Raw genomic sequence first — 18,522 nt, forward strand, 5'->3', positions numbered from 1 at the left:
GCAGTAGAATAGCCTGAAGGCTACTATACATGCAGTTAGAGTTGTGGTCCAAGCGCACTCCGGAGACCAGCAACTCTTAGTCCTGGTCATGCTACTGAATTTTAAGCAGAACTGCATCCGACAACATTCTGTCTGTAGCCTTAGGGGCAAGTCAGTTAGAGTGAAGGGGAGAACAAAAAGTGTAAAATGAAGCGGAAGGTGTGTTAAGGGGAGGAAGTGATGGTGAGATGAGATGTCATGTCTCTGGGGGATTCTCCTTCTTTCCTAGGACTCCACAGAGGCTTCTCTACACCAACTGAGGCTGTGAAGCTCTGAGGCATATTTTGTACTAACATTTGATTTAGAACTGTTAAAACCAGTGCTGTCAGTGAGAATCTACCTTAATAAATGCTTAAAACCAGCGTAACTGTTGTTTGGCTGTCTGTTACTTTGCTACATCTGGTTCGATGAGCTAAAGATCTGGCTCAGCAATGCTGAATCTCTCTCTATAGTATCACCATCATCCATGGGCTATTTTTTCTTTGGTACAAGATAGGATGGGAAAGGGGGCTTATTCTCAAAACAAATCTACCTTGCAGGAGAGAAGACCTTGTATGTCAAATGTAAGAACCGTAAGATGGTGAACAGCTACCCAGGGACATCTCATTTTTCACATGGTGCTTGTTATACATGTAGGACTCACAGCAATAATGGTAGTCTTGATGCACCTTTCATTCACTTCTCATACAATGGTATCTGTGCATTTTTTGTTTTGGTTTGGTTTTGTTTGGGCATGCCAGCACTATACTTAGAGTCCCTGCCCCATTCTGGTGTGCCAAGAATGTGTCTCTTCATTCAGCTCCCTGCTTAAGAATAGCTTCTTCCATCATAGCCATAGGGTGAATCAATGACTATATTTCTTCAAAAACTGCACTGTCAGATTATGCACATGCCTAAACTGAGTAACTGAGTTTGTGTGATTTGTCTAACTGCCAGCCTCATAGATTTCCTCATCCTTTCTCCCCTTTGCATAGTGTCACATATAATATAAGATTGAATTCTCCAGGGATGATTTTTAAATGTGTTAATTACCCATTGATTTAAATAGATTGTGTGGGTAGCCAAAATCCCTGGGGGGAAAAGAGGTCCTTATTTATTCTACAATGTAGTTAGCACACATCTGGGTGCTATTACTGTATTCTAAGACCAGACTGAGACTAATTCAGATTGGGTGGGAAGTAGTTAAAAGGGGGTGACAGAGTTAGATGAGTTGTATGACAAGGTCATTAATAGCACTGGAACTAGCTACTTGGAAGAATATGGTAATTGACTAGAATTTTGCCCTCAAGTGGTTAAACAGTCAGGTAGCTCTCTAACAGAATGGGATGCTACACAATGGTTATCTTCAGTTCTAAGGCCTGGTCTACACTAGGCGTTTATGTCGAAGTTAGCGCCGTTACATCGAATTAACCCTGCACCCGTCCACACTGCGATGCTATTTAGTTCGACATAGAGGTCTCTTTAATTCGACTTCTGTACTCCTCCCCGACGAGGGGAGTAGCGCTAAATTCGACATGGCCATGTCGAATTAGGCTAGGTGTGGATGGAAATCGACGCTAATAGTTCTGGGAGCTATCCCACAGTGCACCACTCTGTTGACGCTCTGGACAGCAGTGCGAGCTCGGATGCTCTGACCAGCCACACAGGAAAAGCCCCGGGAAAATTTGAATTTGAATTCCTTTTCCTGTCTGGGCAGTTTGAATCTCATTTCCTGTCTGGACATCGTGGCGAGCACAGCAGCACTGGCAACGATGCAGAGCTCTCCAGCAGTGATGGCCGTGCAGTCTGTGAATAGAAAGAGGGCCCCAGCATGGACTGATCGGGAAGTCTTGGATCTGATCGCTGTGTGGGGCGATGAGTCCGTGCTTTCCGAGCTGCGATCCAAAAGAAGGAATGCAAAGATCTACGAGAAGATCTCTAAAGACATGTCAGAGAGAGGATACAGCCGGGATGCAACGCAGTGCCGTGTGAAAATCAAGGAGCTGAGACAAGGCTACCAGAAGACCAAAGAGGCAAACGGATGCTCCGGATCCCATCCCCAGACATCCCGTTTCTACGAGGCACTGCATTCCATCCTCGGTGCGGCCGCCACCACTACCCCACCAGTGACCGTGGACTCTGAGGATGGGATAGTGTCCACGGCCAGTTCCTCGGACATGTTAGGGGACGGGGAAGATGAGGAAGGAGATGAGGAGGGCGAGGCAGTCGGCAGCGCTCACAACGCTGATTTCCCCGACAGCCAGGATCTCTTCATCACCCTTACAGAGATCCCCTACGAAGTGTCCCCAGCCGTTACCCCGGACACAGAATCTGGGGAAGGATCAGCCAGTAAGTGTTGTAAACATCTAAACGTTTATTTTTAACAAAACAGGAATATTAACAATTAAAAGAATGGGTTGTTCATGATTACTGTGCCCTAGGCGCTTAACGGTTTAGTCATGGGCAGTGCAAGTTTTGAAAAAAAATCTAGCAATGTCCGGTTTTCCGTGATTGTCCTGCACAAGCCGCTCTACTGTTTATTCCCTGCTACTGCAGCTACAGTAAAATGCGGTCTATATGTCCGGGGATAGAGCAGTAATCCTCCTGGGACATCTCGATGAAGCTCTCCTGGAGGTAATTGGAAAGCCGTTGCATGAGGTTCCTGGGGAGAGCGGCCTTATTGGGTCCTCCGAAGTACGACACGTTGCCGCGCCACGAGACTATCAAGTACTCGGGAATCATTGCTCTGCACAGCAGGGCGGCATACGGCCCTGGTCTTTGGAGGCTTTCCCGGAGCATTCTCTCTTTCTCGCTGTCAGAGATCCTCATCAGGGTGATGTCGCCCATGGTGACCTGCTTTGAATTAGGTAGGGGAATGTTAGTGTTGGGACTGCTTGCCCGTTCCTTTACAGAACTGTAACCGCTGGTTTGTAGCCACGCGGTGGAGGCGGGAGAGGGGCAGCCGAAAGGGATCGTTCTCGGGGACAGCCGCGAGGGGGTGGGACAGGGGCAGAGTTCCCGCTTGCCGGATTGCTGGCAGCAGGAACTGACATTGCTTTAAATGTGAAATGAGGCCAGTGGTAATATAAAAGTTTTAAACTGCCACAAGTCTACGGCTTACCATGTCTGCCTGCAACAGAAATTCCGTTGTGCTGCCCCGCTTCTCAAATGTGCTGTGCAAGACCCCAGGCACTGAATGCAAAGGCCAAGAATTCGACCTTGTGCTGAGTGCGCATGTGATAGGTGCCGTGCATGGTCTTGTTCACAGAGAAAGACTATGTTCTTTGTTCACAACTACATTTATCTTTCTGAGGAATTCACTCCCTTTTTCCCATTTCCACAGCCCCATCTGCGACTGTCTCACAACCTAGCCTGGCATCACACTCCCAGAGGCTAGCGCGGATTAGGCGTAGGAAGAAGAGGACACGGGAGGACATGTTCTCTGAGCTTATGGCCTGTTCCCAAGCCCAGGCAGCACAGCAGACCCAGTGGCGGGAGAACTTGACCCGAATGCACCAAGCAAACATGGATCGGGAGGAGAGGTGGCGGCAGGAAGACCAGCAGGCGACTCAAACGCTGCTTGGACTACTGAGGGAGCAAACGGACACGCTCCGGCGCCTTGTGGATGTTCTGCAGGAACGGAGGCAGGAGGACAGAGCCCCGCTGCAGTCCATCTCTAACCGCCCTCCCCCGCCACCAAGTCCCATACCCACCTCACCCAAAGTGCAAAGAAGGAGAGGCGGCAGAGTCCCTGCTAACTCTCACTCCACCCCTGCAGAGAGCTCTAGTAGCAGAAGGCTCTCATTCCCCAAAATTTGAAAAGTTCTTTCCTTCCCGCCTGACACAAGCCCCCGTCCAAGTTTCACCTCCCAGTTCCATGTGTAGTTGATAATAAAAAATACGTTTCTGTTAACTACTGTTTCAATCATGTTCTTTTGGAGGAGGAGGGGAAAGGGGGTTGGTAATTGGACAGGACAGTCACCTTTGGCAGGGTACATAGGCGGGGGCAGGCACAGCAGCAGGGCACATACACAGTGCAGTGATGCAGTGACTAGTTACCCTGGTTAGTCTGGGAGGTTGTTTTCATGTTATGTGGTGGGGGGTGGGTTGCTCTGTGACTTTGTGGCGGGGGAGGGCAGTTACAGATCTTAAGCGGCGGTCCTTAGGCAGGATCACAGAGCCACACAGCAGGGGATCTGTAACCGTCCTCCCCCTGCCACAAAGTCACATAGACCCCCCATATACACAGTCCCGATCAGGAGGGGTGACAGGCTCCGTTGAAACAACCATCCCACCGCAGCGGAGCCTGTCAATCCTTGAGTTTAGAAGCTGCATTCGCGTCACTACACTACACCCGCTCCGCACCACAGTCTGCGTCCCAGTTTTAAAAAATTCCCGCGAAAACAGTATTAAAGAAAACGGTGTGCATTAACAAAGTAGAACTATTTTTATTTCGAAACGTGTGTTGGAAGGGGGTTGAAGGGGGTATGTAACTGGATAGGATAGTCAACATTAACTGGGTAAAGAAACGGGGGCAGGTTTAGCTTCTCTGTACACAAACTTTAAAGTCACAGGTTACCCTGCTCACTCAGGAACTTTGCTTTCAAAGCCTCCCGGATGCACAGCGCTTCCCGCTGGTCTCTTCTAATCGCCCGGCTGTCTGGCTGTGCGTAATCAGCAGCCAGGCTATTTTCCTCAACCTCCCACCCCGCCATAAAGGTCTCCCCCTTGCTCTCACAGAGATTGTGGAGCACACAGCAAGCTGCTATAACAATGGGGATATTGGTTTCGCTGAGATCACAGCGAGTCAGTAAGCTTCTGTGACGTTGTGCAGTCTATATGGTTTTATAAAAACTTGATAATAAGTCAATATAATGTAACTGAGATAGTTTTAGAGAAAATACGGTAATAAGTGAATGTAAGTAACTGGGATATGCCTCATGCAAAAGGTCTCTTGTAAGGTATCATTACAAAGCTTATAATCTACTGAGTGTGATCATCTGATTTGTATAAATGTACCACTCTTGTATCTAAAACTAGAAATATAAAATGTAACTCTGAGGGCCTATTGTAATTGTGTAAAGTGTGGACCATTAATGATGGTTTGGAATCTTGATGACTCCCATTGTCTGCAGATGGCTGTATTTACCTGTGAGTCTTCCTGTATATGTGTGTGCTGGCAAGTGAGTAATGAAGTCTTGCAGTGACATGTGATCATGTCACCTAAACTGGAATCCATCTTTAACCTGGTGCTTTTCCAGTGAGGGGGGGTGGAAACCCAGAGAGACAAAGAGTTCCCACCTTATGCAAAAGATATATAAAGGGGGGGAAGAGAACAGAGGAGGGAGAAGCCATCATGAAGAATCCCCTAGCTACCACCTGAGCTGCAACAAGAGCTGTACCAGGGGAAAGAACTGTGCCCAGGCCTGGAAGGTGTCCAGTCTGAGAAAAACTTACTGAAACATCTCTGAGGGTGAGATTATCTGTATTTAGTTTGATTAGGCATAGATTTGCGCATTTTATTTTAGTTTGCTTGGTGACTTACTTTGCTCTGTCTGTTACTACTTTGAACCACTTAAATCCTACTGTCTGTACTTAATAAAATCACTTTCTATTCAGTAATTCACTCAGAGTATGTATTAATACCTGGGGGAGCAAACAACTGTGCATATCTCTCTATCAGTGTTATAGAAGGCGAACAATTTATGAGTTTGCCCTGCATAAACTTTATGCAGGGTAAAACAGATTTATTTGGGTTTAGACCCCATTGGGAGTTGAGCATCTGAGTGCTAAAGACAAGCGCACTTCTGTACGCTGTTTTCAGGTAAACTTGCAGCTTTGGGACAGGAGATTCAGACCCTGGATCTGTGTCTGGAGCCAGACGGGAGTGTCTGGCTCAGCAAGACAGGGTGCTGGAGTCCTGAGCTGGCAGGGAAAACAGAAGCAGGGGTAGTCTTTGCACATCGGGTGGCAGCTCCCAAGGGGGTTTCTGTGATCCAACCCGTCACAGCTTCTCCATCTCCCCTTGAGACGGCCAAAAGCACACTCCACCACCATTCTGCACTTGCTCAGCCGGTAGTTGAAGAGTTCTTTTTCAGTGTCCAGGGCGCCAGTATAGGGCTTCATGAGCCAGGGCATTAGCGGGTAGGCTGGGTCCCCGAGGATGACTATAGGCATCTCCACATCCCCAACAGTTATTTTGTGGTCCGGGAAGTAAATACCTTGTTGCAGCCGTCTAAACAGACCAGAGTTCCTGAAAACACGAGCGTCATGAACCTTGCCCGGCCATCCCACGTAGATGTTGGTAAAACATCCCCTGTGGTCCACCAGTGCTTGCAGCACCATGGAAAAGTATCCCTTTCGGTTAATGTACTGGGTGGCCTGGTGGTCCGGTGCCAGGATAGGGATGTGAGTTCCATCTATGGCCCCACCGCAGTTTGGGAATCCCATCGCTGCGAAGCCATCTATGATCGCCTCCACATTTCCCAGGGTCACTACCTTTGGCAGCAGTACATCAACGATTGCCTTCGCTACTTGCATCACAACAACCCCCACGGTAGATTTGCCCACCCCAAACTGGTTCGCGACTGACCGGTAGCTGTCTGGCGTTGCAAGCTTCCAGACGGCTATGGCCACTCGCTTCTGTACACTCAGTGCAGCTCGCAACCGGGTGTCACTGCGCTTCAGGGCAGGGGACAGCAACTCACAAAGTTCCAGGAAAGTTTCCTTCCGCATGCGAAAGTTTCGCAGCCACTGGGATTCATCCCAGACCTGCAGCACTATGCGGTCCCACCACTCAGTGCTTGTTTCCCGTGCCCAGAATCGCCGTTCCACGGCATCAACATGACCCATTGCCACCGTGATGTCCTCGGCGCTGGGTCCCCTGCTTTCTGAGAGGTCTGTGCTACTCTCAGACTTCAGGACATCACCGCGGTGCCGTAGCCTCCTCGCCTGACTTTTCTGCATCTGCCTCAGGGAAACCTGTATGATAAGCTGCGAGGCGTTGAGAGCGGCCACAACTGCAGCGATGGTCGCAGCGTGCTCCATGCTCGCAGTGCTGTGGCGTCCGCGCTGTCAATGACTGGAAAAGTGCGCGAACTGATTTCCCGCCGGCGCTTTCAGGGAGGGAGGATGGATGGATGACGACAGTTACCCAAAAGCACCCGCGACACATTTTGTTACCCAGAAGGCATTGCCGGCTACACCCAGAATTCCAATGGGCAGAGGGGACTGCGGGAACTGTGGGATAGCTGACCACAGCGCACCGCTTCGAATGTCGACGCTTTCACCGTTAGTGTGGACGCACAAAGTCGAATTACTGTCCTTAGTGTGGACACACACGTTCGACTTTGCAATATCGATTCCAAAAATTCGATGCAAGTAAAATCGAACTACTCTCATAGTGTAGACAAGGCCTAAGTCAGCACTGGGTTTTTACACTACATATTTTATAATTTATATCTTAAATGATTCACCCATATTTTTGACCCTGTTAAAATTTGTCTTTTCTTCTAGCATTTTTTCCCCAAGTGACTGAGAGAACCCTTTTTTCATTTTGTTCTGGGTTTTGCATATTGAATAGTGTAGCACCAGAAAGGGCAAATTCTGATCTCATTTATATTTATGTAAATCTAGAGTAGCTCCACCGAAGTTTGGCTTTACTCCAGTGTAACATTAGAATTTGTCAGAGCCTAGGAAATAATCCTCTTCTGAGAGATAAAAAGTTTACTTTATCTATGAGATTATTCAGGCTCATGTCAGAATAGTATATAATCCTTCTAGATTTGAACTCAGGGATGTGAGTTTATTTTATCTTTGTTCTGTGCAACCAGAAAAGTAAAGCCAGAGGGGCTCAACCAATGGGATGGAAGTATGATTATAATAATGCTCTTTTGTGTTCCAAAACAGCATTTTCTCCTACCAGTTCCTGGGTATTGTACCTAAAGCACAACTGACAGACTGTGAAATGTACAGCAATAGAACAGAAATCCAGTTCTCTTGTGTTTGACCGCAAATATGTAGTTTCTTTTTTAAGCTTTCTAGAAGGTATGGAAAGGTGATTCTGCTTGGCTATTAATATACATAATGGGAAGTGATTTGGTCAGAACAATGGCTTCAATAACAAATACTAAGATTTCTTGACTGCATAAACAATATGGGAGCGAGGAAATGGAATATATTTTGCTGGTGTGCACTAATTAAAACTGTGCTCATTGTCCAATACAAGCCACATAAGTAATTTAAAGCAGCCTTGATTTAAATCTGAACTGTGTGTGACTGAACAATGCAGTACTCACTGCCTGACAGAAACAGGGTCATTTTAAATGTGCACTTCTTCTTCACGGAGCAGATAGCAGACCCAGTCACTGGTGGCACCTTCAGGAGAAACCCTCTGGTGGGGACGAAGGGCCTCTCTTGTTCTGAAGTTCCCCTCTTTCTTTTGACCTCCCCTACCTCAAAATTTTCCCTGTGCCCCATCTTTCTAAATTCCTCCTCACCAAGGTCTCATTGACCCCCCCTTCCCTTTCAGTGGCATCCTGGGAAGTTCATTCTGGTCTCACTTGGAGTCTGGCTACCTCCTTTCTCCTGTTCTCAAAAACCTCTGCAGAGCTGTCCCCTCTCTCCAGACTGGCTTCCCCCAGCTTCCTCTCTTGCTGGGCCAGCCAGGTCTTGGTACCAAAAACCAGATGAGTGGACTAGAAGCTGAGTGGTTAGCTAGTAGGGTGGTAACTGAGATTCTACCATTGCTCACACTGTACACTCACTCTCCCTCAAACTCTGTGACTAGAAGTCTGGCCCCACTGATAATATAGGTATTTTAAAAGATTTCTTCGATAGCTGAGCTCTCTCATGCCATCAGACTAGTATATTATTCTTGAACAGAGACATACACGTCCCACATTTATAGTGAGCTAAAGTAGCTGTTGCCACAGCAGGTTCAAGCTGGCCTGGCCTGGTGCTCCTTTTACTAGAGTAGCCAAGAAAACAACTGCCCCCCTTTGTAATTAGGAAAATACTCCAGTAGTTCATTCCCTCTCTATAGTGAAGACATAGAGTAGAAATACTGACTCTTGGGAGTTAGGGTCTCTCACTCAGACTTGAGAAATTCCAGCAAACAGAGAGGCTGATAGGATAAAAGCAGTGGATTAGTAGCTAACAATGAACCATCTGCACCTGGAGCCTCTCTCATTCCCTCACTAGTTTCTGGAGGGAGAGCAAAAACACCTGCTCAGAGATTTAACCCTTTTGTCCTGACAATACAAGTTTGCAGAATCTTTCTTATTGGTGAGCATGAGACAAACAGGAAAGCCCACAGCATGATGGCTGAGACTGCAAGATGGCCAGCTAACACATCTGTTTGCTCCTAAGACTGTGATTTTGATCCAGTGAGAGACAAGAAGCATAGACCATCACCATGGCATTGTTTACAGCAGGGGTCAGCAATCCTTCAGAAGTGGTGTGCTGAGTCTTCATTTATTCACTCTAATTTAAGGTTTCGCGTGCCAGTAATACATGTTAACGTTTTTAGAAGGTCTTTTTCTATAAGTCTATAATAAATAACTAAACTATTGTTGTATGTAAAGTAAATAAGGTTTTTTAAATGTTTAAGAAGCTTCATTTAAAATTAAATTAAAATGCAGAGCCCCCCGGACCGGTGGCCAGGACCTGGGAATGTGAGTGCCACTGAAAATCAGCTCATGTGTCGCCTTTGGCACATGTGCCATAGGTTGCCTACCCCTGGTTTACAGTCACTTCTTAGAGTAGAATGGCACTTTCAAGGTATAGTCCCTCCCGTCCCTCCCATTTCTCCCAAATTATAAACTTGTTCAAACAGTACAGTTGTACAGTCTGCTGAATGAGAGCCATATTCTGGCCTCCCATATACCCAGTGCACCTCATTGATATAACTCAAAGCAGGATCCTGCATGCTTACTATCAAACCACCAAATTTCAAGCTAAATTCTCTCCTCCGCTCTACACGGCAAATAGATTCCTTCTAAATTGCTCTCCCTCGACACAGGTGAGTGCCATACTACCATCAGTGGGAATTCCATGTACATAAGGAGTAAAGACAAAATAATAAGAGATCCTCTGTACAGATGGGAGAGGAAAACAGCTTCTTGTTACATTCCATCACTGTGGAGCCTGTGAGCCCATTTGTCCTCTCATTTACGGTGGTGCTACTCCATTTAACGCATTGGAGACGCACAGAATAACTCACAAGAGAATTTGGCCGGAGATGTTTCCCCACAGGCTGCTGCAGTGTGGCTTTGACAAGAGGCTCCCACTTCCCTTTTGGAGATGCAGCCTTTTGTTGTGCTGATGTTGGTTTGCCAGGCCATGCACAATGGGGCAGAGAGCGGTGCACAGCCCTAAGTTGTGGGGAGGGGCAGGGCTCTAGTGGCTCCCCCTGCTCCCAGTGCTTTTAGTCAGGGAGTGTAATGAATTCCAGCAACCCACCTTCTCCATACCGGTGTATATAAGGGAGGACAAGGCTCATCCGCTCAGAGGTGCCAGAATGGGCTCTAACCCATTTCACAGAAGTGCCCTGAAGAAGGTTCCATTGTAGAATGTCTTTGGTCAGTTCTTTTTGGAAGTTCTTTGTTGCATCTAGACATTGAACTTGTGAACTGCAATGAAACCACAGCATAAGAGTACGTGTACCAGGGCTTTATTAGACATTTTACTGAATACAAAGAAACTGGGTTTTATGCTTTTTACATTAAATACACATTCTTGTCATAAAAAAATCACATTTGCTATACAGAACTATAGGCAATTTTTTTTACACAACATTTATTAAAATACCATTGACTAGATCCTAAAAAGAGAAGGTACAGCCCTGTGAACCACTGGTGCACAATGCACATGGAGCTATATGTCACCAGTGTGACACACCCGCGTCTCACAAAATGGAATAATGTCATTCCAATGCATTAGCAATCATTTTGGAATAGTAAGGCTTCTAGAAAGAGAATTTTAATGGTGTCCGAGGAATTATGGCAATATATTCAGAATAACTACCTTGCACGCTTCTAAAACTACTCATCTCCGAGGTGGTCAATAACCCAACACCTGCCATGGATTTATCGTCAAGTACATTTCCCCCCCAGTTTTTATGACACTTAAAACTAGTGCATTCTGTTTTATGTATCCCAGCTTCCCAGGTGGTGTAACACTAATCAAAACAGATTTGTTAATGTAAATACAAGTCACAGAATCTAGATATCTTTGCGGCTCCAATTGACTTTGGTGGGACTCTACATGGGTGAAAAAAGTTTGCCCATGTGGCTTCAACTGCAGGATTGAGGCCTACGGGCTCTATTCCATCTAGTTGCTAGTATAGGATTGCCCCCAGAGATACATTTACTAGTTATTTATTTATTTGAGTTTTAAATGTGGAGTTACGAAGTTTAGGGCTAAATTATCTTCAACCAAGGAAGGATGTACCTAACAGGTCAAGCGTGTGGGTATGCATGGGGACTGGGTGGTGGAGGTGGGGGAAATCTACCTGTGACAGGAGACATGGGTCTCTCTCTGCCTTCTCCTAGCCCTTTGTCCCTTCATGGAAGTTCTTGAACAAAGCTGTGCATTGAAAACAGCAACCTTCCTGTATCCAGTATGGATGTGGGTTTGTTCACCTCTGCTAGTGATGCTGGGAGGGAGATGAGGTTGAGAGTAAGGTAAGGCATATTAGTACACATTGAAGGGAGGGGAGGGATGATGGACAGAGGGTAGAGAGATTGCAGAAGGGTGCTGAAATTAGGTAAACAGCACAGTGCTTAATTTGTAATGAAAGAGGTGGTGGGACTCAAGCAATTTTTTTACTTTCATAACTGATGCAGCGAGCCCAGAGGTGCTGGGGCTATGAACTGCCAAGCCAGGAGGTGCTGGGGCTCAAGCAATGATTTACTTTCATAACTGATGTGGCAAGCCTAGAGGTACTGGGGCTCAGCCCTGGCCCAAATTAAGCACTGCAGCTGCTTCTTCCCAACCAGCAGGGTGGATTCTCGCTGGGTTTCACCTCAACACCCCAAATCTGTTATCTGTTACTTAAGGAGGTTTGACTCTGAAGCTTCCCCCCCACCATACACACATACAATGGCTGTGTGTCGTCTGACTGAGCAGGCCAGCACGCAGTTGTCTGGCTGGGCAGATTTGGAGTTGGACCTGCCTTGTGTCACATATTGGGTGTTGAGGACACAGTCACTCTTAACATCAAGTAGAGGTGCTGCAGGCAGAAACAGGAAGGGGGAACTGTATTTGATTGGTGAGGAGACATGGTTGGCTGATTCATCATATTTCTGTGTAGTAGAAAGTACTGACGCTCCCCTTCTTTCTTAGAGCATAAAGCCTTTCAACTCTGGCCTGTTGGATGTTACATCCCTTCTCAGTGAAAGCTGTAATCACTCAAGACAGCAGAATGCTGTCAATGGGCGGGACTGGCCTGAGTACCTCCTTGTCCCTAACCTCCCTCTTCAACGTGTGGAATGAACCTGGATCCCGGGGCAGGTTTCGAACTGTGAACTCACAGTCATATTCCACCAGAGGACATTCATATTATCCAGCACCCAGGTATTTCCCCACCCACAGCTGAAGTACCTTGGAAAATTTTGTCCTTAGTGTCACAGCTACACTAAAATACAGTGCAAATTACATGCTCTCCATTAGATGTGCCCAATTCCCCTTGACATAAATAGGAGTTGTGAGTGTATATCTGAGGGAATGATCTGGCCAATATATTTAACACTTGGTCTTGAAATTTGTGTTCAGTTAATTTGATCATAAAAATGTGCTAATCCTTATTAGCTTTTAAATGAGCTCCAAGTAAGTTCAAGTTTAACTCCCTCTAAAAAGTAAAACAACCCAGTCCTAGAAAAAGCATTCAGAAACCACACAACTTGTTTTGAAATCTGAACTCATAACTATGGGGCTTAACAAAATAATGTAGCTACATTAAGGCAGGTATCATGACTGCCCTTTTCCTTTAGGATAAGTTATTTCTCACATTTTGTACACAACCCCCACCCCCCCCACACGCATACATACATACACACACGTAGCCAGTACCTATAAAACAGCAGCACAGTAATAAACAAATAAATAATAATAGAGAAAAATCACTGAACTCCAAGAAACTGGTCATCAATACATTTTACATACTCTACAGCATATTTTATCCTTGTCAGTGGGTAAACGTACAATTCAGAACAATGTTGACAACTGTATATAACACAGAAGCTACCAGTGAAATATGGCAAACACATCATATAAACTATTAGCTTTTGCTTCACTGAAAAGGAATTTAGCTGTCTAAAATGGTGTTAGCCGAACTCTTGAATCTGCATATAGCCCATTCAGATGGCAATGCTCATCGCTCCATGCATTGTATTCAGAATGAAAACCACTAGAGATATGTTCTCAGTGGACTTCTCTTTTTTGATATTTCTCAGCTAGTCTTCAGAATTTTTTATTTCCTTTCATACCATATACCACACACTGGTCAATTTCTGCTCTCGATTACGCCAGTGTAAATCTGCAGTAACTCCTCTGAAGCCAACAGAGTTGTTTTGACAGCAGGATTGGACTCTGCATTCAGCAGGTACACACACATATTGTACATACTTCTACAGAAATGAACACTATGATAATTTTAAACGGCAGAATGTAGGTGTAAATTACACCTATAAAAATACTGGGGCAAATTCTACTTGCAGTTACACCAGTTGCAATATCATTGATTTCATTACTATTGATACTTCAGTTGGCTTCCATGGGGGTTCACTGGTGAAAACGGAACAGAATTTGGACCTTTGGGCTGATTCTGATCTCACATACACTGGTGTAAGTCAGAAATAACTTCACTGAAGCCAATGAATATACTGGTATGAAATCAGTGGGCCAAATCCTCATGAGGTGTAAATCAAGATAGCCCCAAGAAAATGATTGGAGCTATATTGATTTACACCAGCTGAGCATCTGGTGCCTTTAAGCTCTTTAATTTATGTGGTGCTCTGTTGCGATAGGTAATTTTTGAAGATCTGACTGAAAGAAAACATTAAGTAGCCATGTCATAACACCCGAAAGATTCATATTACTTGACATGTACGCACTAGACTAGAGACATGAGTGGTTAAATGTGTACAAGAGGAGAAAAAAGACAATGTGATGGTAGCCGACGAATTAACATTGCTAGCTCCAAAAGACAGTGAAGGATGCAAAATGCAACAGATGGAAAAATTATGATGCCCAGTATCTTAGGTGGGGTTTTTGCTCTTATGAGTAGATTACAGTCATTATTTCCCATATAGGATTCCATGTGGTATGTGTGCAGAAAAACCAAAGCAGGGAATGTCAAACAATGGAACGTACTAGGACCCAATTCTGGAGTTCTTAAGCAGACAAATTTAATGTTCAAGTCAATTTTGCCTACATACAGATGGCAAGATTGGGCTCTAAGGACTTGTCTACATATGAAAATTAATACAGAGTAAGTGAAGATGAGAATTTAAAGCAGATTAACTATTCCTGATTAATTCCATGGGTAGTCGCTCTTATTCTGGAATAAGAGTGCTGTATGGATTAAGGTATTGTGGAATAAGACACTCATGCTGGAATATAAGCATCCACGCGTGGAGTTAATTGGGAATAGCTATTCTGAAATAACCTCCTGTGTAGACAAGCCCTAAAATGATCCAGTTGTGTTGCACACTTCCTTTCTGGTTTGTTTGGATTTTTGGCAGGCATCCCACAAGAACAACAATGGAAACTTTGCCTGTTAGGATGGCAGGATTAAGATTTTTGTCCATCACTGACTAGCAAACTGAACATGTTACTCTATTCCCTCCCCGACAACAGTTAAAGCAAGTTTGTTTATCCACAGCCCTTGCCATTAAATTCTGTTCTTCTTCATTGGGAAGGAGATTAACAGCTGAATGAAAATGTCATTTATCTGACAAAGTTTTTTTGTGCATTTAGCTAACAGTATAAAGATCCCTTCCCTCCCCCACCCTAATGGAGAAACTACATAATTTGTTTATTACCCTATCTTTGCAGAGGACTTTTTTGCTTTGCTTTTATTTTCCAGCACCCAAACAACAAATAGGACACAACTGACGCTAAGCAAACATTTTAACAATGCCAATAAGCTCAAGATACAAAGTAGTTATATTTATATATACTTTTTTCTTAAATACATCGAAACACCTGTTTTCAGTACATATTTATATAAATGAAACCCTTGTGGCATTTTATGTGTGCTTGACTCAGGGTTTCCAAGAGGAAATCAACATTGTGCCTCTCAATGGGTTATAATAGAAACCCAATCACAAAATAAAAGCAAATTAGTCTTTTTTCTTTGCTCACCCTAAAGATGTTTGCAATGCTCAGATTTTTAATTTTTTTTAACATATAATATTTATATGCAGTTAAAATGTTTTGGCCATATTTAAATAACTGAAAAATGACAGAAGACATTGAGAAAAAAAAAGCAATCTGGCTCACTGAAATAATTATGAAAATAGCTTCTTAAACTATATCTCCAATAAGTAAGCAAACAAGTTGTAGATTTATATCACCAGACACCCTGTTCAAAGGAAAGGCACTGCCTGGAGAACTGTGCAAAATGTGGCAGTTTCAGTTTGCACGGGATTCAGCAAAACTTACTTTTACATTTCAACTCATGTAGCTCTCATCTGTTGAATTTTCCTTTGAGAGAATCTGGAAACTGAAAACTACGTTCATCAGAACCTACAGAGTTTTGTCTGGCTTTGTGTGAAAACCATATCTTCCTCCATCTCCTATGGGAAAAGACAGTGTTTGTGAACCTCAGCAAATGTTTTGGTCAAGTTTTGGGTTAGTAAAGAAACCAAACTGGCCTGGTTTTGCAGTTCCATTGTGACTGGTTCTCATAGCCCTAACTGACACACAGGCATGGTTAATGAAGAAGGAGTTGTAAATTTACTTTCTACATTCTTTAACCTGTATATATACCTACAGGTAAAAACGAGGGCACAGTTCGTGTGTGCATGTCTCTGTATTGTGTACATACAGACAATTATATATATAATGTGCCTTTACTGCACACACACATGCATAGACACACACTGGCACATCATCTAAATATAAAATACCAGTGTGTATATCTTTTATTCCACTACTTTGTTAATGAAAAAATATCCCTTCCTGGTGACGCCATTTTCATTTTTGTAACCTCAGAACATTGCATTTGCAGTTTCTATTCTTCATGTTTTATCACTTAATGGAAATTAGTAAGGCCCAAATAAAACCATCCTTAGGCCTTACTCAAGCAACTTCCATTGATATCAAGGGGACTTTGACTGAATAAAGATGCCACCTTAACCCTCACCCTTTCAAATTTAAACTATGACATTTCAATGAGTAATTTCCCCTTGTACTACTTTGAAGTCCATATGATTTGTAGAAATTTTACTAAATGTTCTGCTTTCCTCCATTGTCTGCATGCACATCAATATATATGATTAACTCTAGTAATTTCCAATTGTGAGTTGTTGAAACCATACAATGACTCTGCTCTCATTTTATTTTATGCCTCACCAACCTTTTCCACTTATTAGAGTGATATATGTTTCATTAAGAGTAGGGGGACTGGAGGATCTGCGGTTGTAATAGCAGATATTCTAAACCTCTTGTCCTGATTTCTTATTTCATATGAATGAAAGGACCATAGATTAATGTTATTTGCTACTCACTGAACTGTTCCACTCTTTAATAGAGCAATTTTTCACTGTTGAATTGGCACCAATTTTTTCATCAGCAGAAAACTATTGTTCTGTGTTTATAGCTGCCTTAAAAAGAACTTGATACTGCACCTTCATATTAAACAAGTCAGTGTTGCGTCTGTATCGACTTATTACTGCAGAAAGCAAATTTCTATAGATGAGGTCAAATCCTGCTCATCCTACTCACGTGAGTAATTCTACTGAATTAGGGCCTGGTCCAAAACTGATGAATGGAAAGCCTCCCATTGACTTCAATGGGCTTTGCATCAGACCCGTGAGTAGGATTTTTAAAAGTGCTCAGCATTGCCTTTACTCTGCTCCTACTGAAGTCCATGGTAAAACTCCCACTGGCTTTGATGGGATTAGAGTTAGGCCAATGCTGCGTACTTTTTGACTTCAGCAAGCGCACAGCACTTCTGATAATCCCAGGTGAGCCAGGTGATCAGGATTTGGCCCATATTCTGCACAGGCTATAGACTATGGTTCTGAATATTTGCTGTCTGCTGATGATACAAGAGTTGCAGGTATGACTTTATATTGAATTTATTCCCCAAAGGCCAATAAACTGATGACCGCCAATGAATGCAATCAGTTAAGCCACTTAACAGATTAAGTGCATTGAATTAAAACGTTAGGGTCATATACTGCCCTCAGTCTGCAGCAAAACATTCATGTCAGTGGGAATTCCCTGTGCAGACAGAGGGCATTATATGTCCCTCCAGTCTGCATACAGCAAATTACTTGGCACTATTAATAACCTTAGAAGTAAGACACAGAAATTATATTTGGTACTTTGTGGAAAATGTGCAAGTGGCTTTCTCTAGTCGACCACTAAAGAAATCCTGTTTTGATCTTCAAATGAAAAAAAATGAGGGTTTATTAACATAGAAAATTATAATAACCAATGAAAACATTTCCCTTTGCCCACCCACTACTGCCCTAAACACCTCAGAGATTCAGTGTTATAGGAAGATCTGTATGTTACAATATATTTTTTTCTAATACAATTGGGTTTTCTTTTTAAATCTACTCAATGAACAACAAATATATTGCAGTAGTATCAAGTAGTATCAGCTTCACCTTCATCCAGGATATAGTTGAGTTTTATGACAGTGCTGATAAAGTCACCAAGTTCTACAAAATCAGCAGTGATAATATTGATACCACTTTCTCCTGGTTTCTGAGTTCGGACCCAATGCATCATTGCAGGAAGAGCCCTGAGGAGGAAAAGGAAGAAAAGTTATTTATAAAGAAGCAAGACAAGTATTTTGGGTGGAGTTTTATAAAGCACTTAGCATTGACTTCATTTTGCTCCCCATGGTAAAATGCTCACTGACTTCAATTAGGCCACTGCTGAGCACTTTTGAAATTTCCACCCTTTCCTCCTTTAATTCCCTGTGTAGAATACATCTTGATTATATTTCAGTTTCTTAAGGATTAATGCAAACATTTAATACAGGGGTCGGCAACCTCTGGCTTGCGGCTCGCCAGGGTAAGCACCCTGGCGGGCCGGGCCAGTTTGTTTACCTGCCGCGTCTGCAGGTTCAGCCGATCATAGCTCCCACTGGCCGTGGTTCGCCGCTCCAGGCCAATGGGGGCGGTGGGAAGCTGCGGCCAGCACCTCCCTTGGCTGCGACGCTTCTTGCAGCCCCCATTGGCCTGGAGTGGCGAACCACGGCCAGTGGGAGCCGCAATTGGCCGAACCTGTGGATGTGGCAGGTAAACAAACTGGCCCGGCCTG

At 44.1% G+C, this 18,522-nt stretch overlaps 2 protein-coding genes across 2 annotated transcripts in view; one reads left to right on the forward strand and one right to left on the reverse strand.

The window, feature by feature from the left end:
- The first annotated feature begins 1,394 nt into the window (after positions 1 to 1,394).
- On the forward strand, positions 1,395 to 4,208 carry LOC135984229 (uncharacterized). The gene is made up of 2 exons (XM_065598882.1): positions 1,395 to 2,367; positions 3,362 to 4,208. The coding sequence occupies exons 1-2, from the start codon at positions 1,791 to 1,793 to the stop codon at positions 3,835 to 3,837; spliced, it is 1,053 nt and encodes a 350-aa protein (XP_065454954.1). The 5' UTR covers positions 1,395 to 1,790; the 3' UTR covers positions 3,838 to 4,208.
- A 6,466-nt stretch (positions 4,209 to 10,674) lies between these two features.
- Positions 10,675 to 18,522, reverse strand: part of PLCXD3 (phosphatidylinositol specific phospholipase C X domain containing 3) — a 152,926-nt gene continuing 145,078 nt past the window's right edge. The window contains exon 3 of the mRNA XM_005282164.5: positions 10,675 to 17,998. Within this exon, the coding sequence (XP_005282221.1) occupies positions 17,842 to 17,998 (157 nt within the window). The 3' untranslated portion in view covers positions 10,675 to 17,841. The remainder of the gene's footprint in view (positions 17,999 to 18,522) is intronic.

This window comes from Chrysemys picta, chromosome 6, assembly GCF_011386835.1.
Source record: "Chrysemys picta bellii isolate R12L10 chromosome 6, ASM1138683v2, whole genome shotgun sequence".
In the NCBI taxonomy this organism is placed as follows: domain Eukaryota; kingdom Metazoa; phylum Chordata; order Testudines; family Emydidae; genus Chrysemys; species Chrysemys picta.

What these genes read in the sequence shown, in the direction of transcription:
- LOC135984229 (XM_065598882.1), top strand. Translation starts at nt 1,791, where the DNA reads ATGCAGAGCTCTCCAGCAGTGATGGCCGTGCAGTCTGTGAATAGAAAG. An exon ending in ATCTGGGGAAGGATCAGCCA is followed by an intron (nt 2,368 to 3,361) that starts GTAAGTGTTGTA and finishes CCATTTCCACAG; the next exon opens with CCCCATCTGCGACTGTCTCA.